Source organism: Aquarana catesbeiana, linkage group LG08, assembly GCF_042186555.1.
Source record: "Aquarana catesbeiana isolate 2022-GZ linkage group LG08, ASM4218655v1, whole genome shotgun sequence".
Classification (NCBI taxonomy): Eukaryota; Metazoa; Chordata; class Amphibia; order Anura; family Ranidae; genus Aquarana; species Aquarana catesbeiana.
Window position 1 is genome coordinate 81041499 of NC_133331.1, and position 7214 is coordinate 81048712.

Below are 7214 nucleotides of genomic sequence, written 5' to 3' on the forward strand. Positions count from 1 at the left end.
CACGACACCCAAGCAGATTCCCATTAGTTTCTAAATTCAGTAGTACGCCATACACTCCCAGAGGAATAACAGACTTGACCTAAACCAATCTGCCCTTGTGGAAACACATAAGCATTCAGCAAACCATTACCACATCCATCCAAGTAAAAGGATGCAACTTAAAAAACACTAACAGATCGATCAACCAATGTTCAGAAATACCTATGTCATTTAAAAGCTAAGCCAACAAAAATAGATAAAGCTCAGTGGATAAAAATAGACCGCTGATCTCAGATAAACACAAAAACAGATGGAACTGGGGAGGAAAAAAAAAAAATCTACCATGCCAAAAAAATAAATATGCTGAAAACGTCAGCATAATCTAAAAACCTGCATGTTTTCATTTTAAAGGTTTATAGTACAAACGAGCTTATGCAAACGATGGGCTGCACGGACGTCCAAGACGGTGTTTACGAACTGAAACTTACCTTGAAGGCCATTTCTACAACTTACCTTGTAGACCGTTTCCAAAACTTACCTTGTAGGCCATTCCATATATTCTTTACATACCTTTATAAACATCAGTCAACATCTAAGCAACCATCTATGCATAAAACGTTTTCTGAAAGGCATCACTAAACTGTAAGTGTCAGCAATCAATGTGCACTTACAGATAGCTCACCTGACATGGGATCAGTTTCAAATCCTTAAATTGGACACAGCCCACATGGTTACACGTATATCTGCAGGAAGCCACACTTGGCAGGATAATGATTAATGATCATTGCCCTGTGTCTAGGATGCAAATGCATGCCAGGAATGAAATAATATACACTAGTAGAGCTCACTGTGCACAAATGACCATACTTACCTTTGGAGAAAAATACCTACCTTGGCAGAAGACCCTTACAAAGGGCTCTAAAAACAAAATTTGGTCAGGGCTCTCAGAATAGAATACCAACAGCACTGTTGCTATACCTTGTGGTCTAGCATACCCATGATCTGAGTAAAGCCTGCACTGTACATATCCTGCTGGTGTCCAATTAGGACTGGTAAACTTGTCCTAGAATAATCCCAGGGGTCATATATACCATGCTAACCATTTTTTAGCCAGGTCCACAAACTTGTCTACGACAGCCAGTCCTGGCTACACACACCAGATGCTCAACACCACAACGCTGGTGTGATGGGTGGAGAAGTGCGGCATTCTTCTGCAGTGCTATGGATGGCACTGCAGGTCACCGCAATGTGCTGCAGAGCAAGCATTTCAAGTGTTAGAATGTGTTGAGATGACAGTGCACTGCAGTGCCTGGCAAAACAGATACCAGCCCGCATGATAAAAGTGAAGCGTTTTGGGATGCAGTCAGCGGGACTGGGTCCTCCCACTATATCGTTCTTGTGGATTGTGTTAGCACATTCATTTTCAATAGGCTGCCAATGCAGAAGGATGTGCAATCATTTTCCAGACAACCATGCACTGTAGAGTGTCACCATGTCTTGTGGTGCCCTGCAACGCATGTGCATTGCCTTAGTGCATTAAAGCCCAACTCCACTTTTAATGTTTCTTTAAATAGCTTTGCTTTGGCCAAACTGGCCCAAACTATTTACTGCACTAACCGGTGAGCTTGCTGGGTGTGCTGTATAAACTATATGTAGCCTCAGCTACATACAGTATACAGGACTGCATTCCTGCAGTGGGACAGACTACCCTTCCTGCTCCTGGAAGGAAACAGTCGCGGACTGACCTTTGCTCACCCATTCACAGGAAGCTTTGAATTCTATGAAGAAATACAAAGCTTCCTCTGACTAGCTGAGGCAGAAATTGTGACATCTGCCCGCCTCTGCCCTAGCCAATCAGAGGAAGCTATGTAATCAAAGAATACAATGCTTCCTGTGAATGACTGAACAGCGCTTAGCCTTACTAAAGTGGGCCAGAAAGTTCCTGTCCTACTGCTTAACACAGTGCCGTATACAGAGCTGAGGTTACAGACAGTTAATACAGCTGGTAAACGGACAGAGGTTCGTTTAATGTCGTTTTTAGACAGTTGAGAGGCCTTTTTTGGAAAGCAAAAAAAAAAAAAAAAAAAAAAAAAGAGTTCAGACGCTGAGTTTAGGAGGCATTTCAAGCGCCAAACGCTTCTAAACGCAGTAACTCGTGTTTCATTTACAGGAGTTTAATTTTTGGCTATTTTGGAATAAAAAGGTTTTTTTCAAACTGTTTTAAACGCGGCAAAACGGACGTTTTAAACGTGGGTTACTATCTGTCAAGTTAAATCGTTCAGGAGAGGTTTGTTTGGGCCAGCCTGGCCCAAAAACTATTTACAGTGACATTAAAAAAAGGAGAAGTCCAATCAAAGCTAGTTTGGCTGTACTTCTATAGATCACAGGAGTGCAAATCGTTTTGCACTCAGTGACCCATTTTCAGCAGAAAACAGACCGAAGTCCGCTCTCTGCTGACGTCACGGATCTCAGTCCGGGCATCGCATCATCACAATTTTATAGTCTGGATCCGCCAGGTGCCTGGGTTGTCACCCTGCTCAGTGAGACAGCCCCTCCACAGCTCAGCACTCCAATGAGCGAGGAGGGAGAAGAGCAGAGAGCTGTGACTGACAGTCTACAGCTCTCTGAAAATCAAGTGATCGGCGGTGTTCGATCGCTCGGTTCTCAGTGTAGAGGCGCTGGGGGACCGATGCTGCATCCACCTAAGTAAGTATAAAACTGCAAAAAAAAAAAAAAAATCCTTTACTTCTTTTAAATGCAGTCTTAGGATTTAAGGTGGCATTCAAAATGAATGGCAATGTACTATCACACATACCTTACAGTAACATGTGTGTCACTGCAAGTGTCCCTAAAGCTATTTTATCATCTTGCTGAGACAGATAAATACACAGAGCAACTAAAATACTACTACTACTGAAGAAAACTCTGGGCTGTCTCTTAAAAGGAAGAGTTCACCTGTGGGAACATGTTCCCGCACCTGTAGCTCTTCCCCCAGATCCCCCCTGTGACAGCGGCCAGGGATCTTCTCCTCGCACCTGCTGTCACAATTTAAAGAGTGAGGTTGTGCGGGGCTCCACCCACATGGTCACATTCAGAGTTCTGTGAATGAATGCCTACAAATACCATCATCATTTGGGGATGATGGGTTGTAGTTCTCAATGGACGGCAAGGGTGCTGACGAGTACTCTTGTAGTCCATTGAGCTTCTAGGACTGAAGTAACTGTCCTCCTGTATCGGAGGCAGACAGGCACGCTGACAAGTCTGCAGGAGCCTGACATTGCACCCACGATCTGCTGATCACAAGTGCTATGCTTTACAGGCTCCTAAGAAAAGAGGAAAAAAAATTAAAAATAATAAATACACATTTGTTTACCTGCTAAAAAAAATAAATGTGCCTTTATTTTAAAAGGTGAACTTATCCTTTAAGCAGGTCACATGGCAAAATGCCTAGGAACCTGGTCACTTAGACAAGCTAGCAGGAGTCTGCAGAAGCATATTCTCCCAGTAAGGGCAACTTTCAGTCCGGTTGCTTTGCCCACTATTCTGACCAGGTTTCATATGAAACCCATATTTAGTCCCCATTCACATTACAGGCCACATGGAGCAGCCCATTCATTTCAATGGCACTGTAAGCATGACACACATTTTTGCTTTGTGAACATGTGAAAAAATGCACGCTTCCTCACCCTGTGCATTTTTCAGTTTGCCCACACACAGCCACAGGAACCAGAAAATGAAAAGACAAGTCCCAGCTGCCACCACAGCAGAGACTCGTAGATCTTAATGGAGTAGAAGTGTGGTTATGTCCACTGATGTCTCAGTCCACTGATCCTCCCTCCAGCCCTGTAACTCGGGTCCATACCTCTGTACAGACCTGTGGCTGGAGAAATATGTGAGGAGACTCAGCATCGCACCCGTGATGAGCCGATTATGGCTGCAATGCTTTGAAGACTCCTAAGTAACAAATGCACTTTATTCAGCATGGGTGCATTTTTTTGTTTCATTTGAAAAAAAAAAAAAAAAAAAAAAAGGGGGGGGGGGGGGGGTGGGGGGGAGATTCATTTTTAACATTTTCTGTATAATTCCCTTACATGGGCCAGAAGCATGTAATCGCTCTATTTGGGCAAGTCATCCGACAACACAGGCAGCACATGGGTGACCCAGCTATCCCTACACACTATGTATAATGCAGCAGTACTCAGATGATGGTAAGACTTAAAGTAGAATAATAGCCAAGGCCTAGTCTTACAAAGGTTTCCTCCCCCTCCTAACACCTACCTATTGTCAACCTGCTCTGGTCACATGATCCAGCTCCCGTGTCAGCCGCAGGGGCGAGAGCCTAATAGCTGCACCATGGGAGCCTATGGGCAACATTCCCAGCCAATGTCAGAGCTCTCGCCACTGCCCTGCAGCCGGCACCAACACAAGTGATCATGTGACTGGACAATAAGTACATACATCTTTCTTACACAGGTTAGTATAGGTGTCAGGAGGGGACAGTTGTAAGAATAGATAGGCTTAAGCAGGAATATTACTTAAAGTTGGGTATCACTCACCAGCACGTTCCGGGTTCTATTCTGAGGACCCACATGAACAGCACAGTTTTAGTTTACAACAGAGATCTCACACATCCAGTAATGGAGTACTAGACCTAGGAATAACCTCTGGTGATAGAGCACTAGTCCTTTTCCACCAGCAAGGAATGCTGGGAAATGTAGTTCTCAAGCAACCCTCGAATCGCTGAGTGCCCTGTGTACGGTATTTCTTAATAAAGTAGCCAACCAGAACACACCAGCGACCAGCAAATCTGATTGGATGCTGGGGGTTAGGGTACCTTCTACTGAGGAAGGGGGTGGATCTCAGACAGTCCACATTTCCTTTGGTATTCCCATCCATTGGAGTACTCCCCATCACAGACAGGGATCATTTTTTAGGAGGCGGACAGCTCTGCTCACCATATTTAAAGGCATAGTTCACATTTATAAAGTATACATACGTGTGTAAGAGGATCCTGTAGATGAAAACAAAACTGTGCAGCTTTGACCAAAGCTGAATAATGACCTTGCTATAGGTGTTGGTTATTTGCGCACCTCATGAAGCCTGACTGAAAAACTCCCAGGACATTGCTACCACACTCCCAGCTCTTAGGCTTCAATCACACCAGATTGCGGGCGGAATTGCCGCAAAGCCAAATCGCTGCAAAATGTGATGTCATGACTACTTAATGGCACCCAAATCGCGCTGCAATTGCAACGCCTGTCGCTCAAAAAATGAACCTGAGCTCCTTTTTGGCGACAATCACGTCATGATTGGGGTGCAATTAGAAGTAATGGCATCGCAAAACCATCCCGTGCTTTGCAGCGATTTGGAATCACAGCGACTCCATCTGTGATCTGGTGTGAATGGAGCCCTACAATTCACCTCCATCACAGGAGGGAGCGCTCCAACCATGAGCTCAGAGCTCCTGTATCAGGGAAGAGAAGAGAGCATGTGAGGGGATTGAATCACAAGAGCTCATTGCTGTGATGGGGAGGTGAACAGCTGAGAGTCAGGACAGGATGAAGCCATCTCTGGGAGTTTTTCAGTCAGGCTTCATGAGGTATGTACATGGCGTACACCTATAACAAGGACTTTATTCCAGTTGTCAGAGCTGCACAGTTTGTCTTTACATACAGAGATCCCTTATCTACATGGGCAGTGTGTTTTTTAAATAAAGGTGAACTATCCCTTCAAGCCTCAGCCAGTACAGGGAGATCTGTGGTGTCTCCCTCTCACCTGGGTGATTGGGTAAGAGGTGTCTGAGAGCCCCTAATACCGGGCTGTGTGTCCCCATCCAGCAGATGTACGTGTAAGAGCACGGCGGACCGGCCATACTCACCTCTCCGGGATGCTGTTCTTCTTCACCATGCTGCCTGGGCACAACGAGGCGACCAATGGGAGCGCGCTTAGATCGGAGGGCGACGAAAGTACCACGCAACGCGGCGCCCCTATCACCAGGGCCGGAGAGCTCAACTACAACCCAACGTAGGTCCCCCTCTCCTCCGTACACCTAACTACACCCTGACTGTGTCTGCAAGTGACCGACAGCACACACCGGACTGCCACCTCTCCGCCACTCAGCACTGCCAAAGGAATGCTAGGCCTTCCGGTGACGTCGCTGCAGCGTACTAGGCATGCGCGACCCGCCCACCACGATGGAAATTCACGCAATTGGCGTAGCGTGCGCCGCTTTTCTTCTTCAACTGGGGCGGTGTGTCCTGCTCGTTACGTAATTAGCGTAGCGTACGCAGCTTCTTCTTTGCAATGGAGGGTGTGCGTCCTGCGCATTACGTAATCAGCATAGCGTGGTCAGCTGGTTGGCGCCATTGGAAGAGATGATTGTGTGATGCATTTCCAATGTTTGTAATATGGCGGTTATGAACCACAACACTGAGCTAGCCTAGAACTGTGATACTGGAATATGTATTATACAAAAAAAAGCAAAACAAATGTCTTACAATTTATTTTTCTCAAACCACAGTGTCAGCCCACCTCAGCTAGGGCTGCTACCTCATCCCTTTAACCACTTCAGCCCCGGAAGGATTTACCCCCTTTTTTTTTTTTTTTTACAATTTGGCACTGCGTCGCTTTAACTGCTAATTGCGCAGTCATGCAATGCTGTACCCAAACAAAATTTGCGTCCTTTTCTTCCCACAAACAGAGCTTTCTTTTGATGGTATTTGATCACCTCTGCCTTTTTTATTTTTTGCGCTCTACACGGAAAAAGACCGAAAATTTTGAAAAAAATGATATTTTCTACTTTTTGTTCTAAAAAAAATCCAATAAACTCAATTTTAGTCATACATTTAGGCCAAAATTTATTCGGCCACATGTCTTTGGTAAAAAAAAATGTCAATAAGTGTATATTTATTGGTTTGCGCAAAAGTTATAGCGCCTACAAACTAGGGTACATTTTCTGTAATTTACACAGCTTTTAGTTTATGACTGCCTATGTCGTTTCTTGAGGTGCTAAAATGGCAGGGCAGTACAAACCCCCCCACAAATGACCCCATTTTGGAAAGTAGACACCCCAAGGAAATTGCTGAGAGGCATGTTGAGCCCATTGAATATTCATTTTTTTGTCCCAAGTGATTGAATAATGACAAAAAAAAAAAAAAATTACAAAAAGTTGTCACTAAATGATATATTGCTCACACAGGCCATGGGCATATGTGGAATTGCACCCCAAAATACAT

General features: G+C 44.8%; 1 protein-coding gene across 2 annotated transcripts in view; it reads right to left on the reverse strand.

Moving 5' to 3' along the window:
- Positions 1–6199, reverse strand: part of LOC141105887 (uncharacterized) — an 82068-nt gene extending 75869 nt beyond the window's left edge. The window contains exon 1 of one of the 2 annotated variants that reach the window (XM_073596060.1): positions 6074–6199. Coding sequence is in view for 1 of the 2 variants with exons in the window: in XM_073596059.1 (XP_073452160.1) it covers positions 5858–5886 (29 nt within the window). In the remaining variant the exon portion in view is untranslated. Of the gene's footprint in view, positions 1–5857 lie in introns of both variants that reach the window. The other variant, XM_073596059.1, reaches the window with a different exon arrangement.
- Between the last annotated feature and the right edge of the window lie 1015 nt (positions 6200–7214).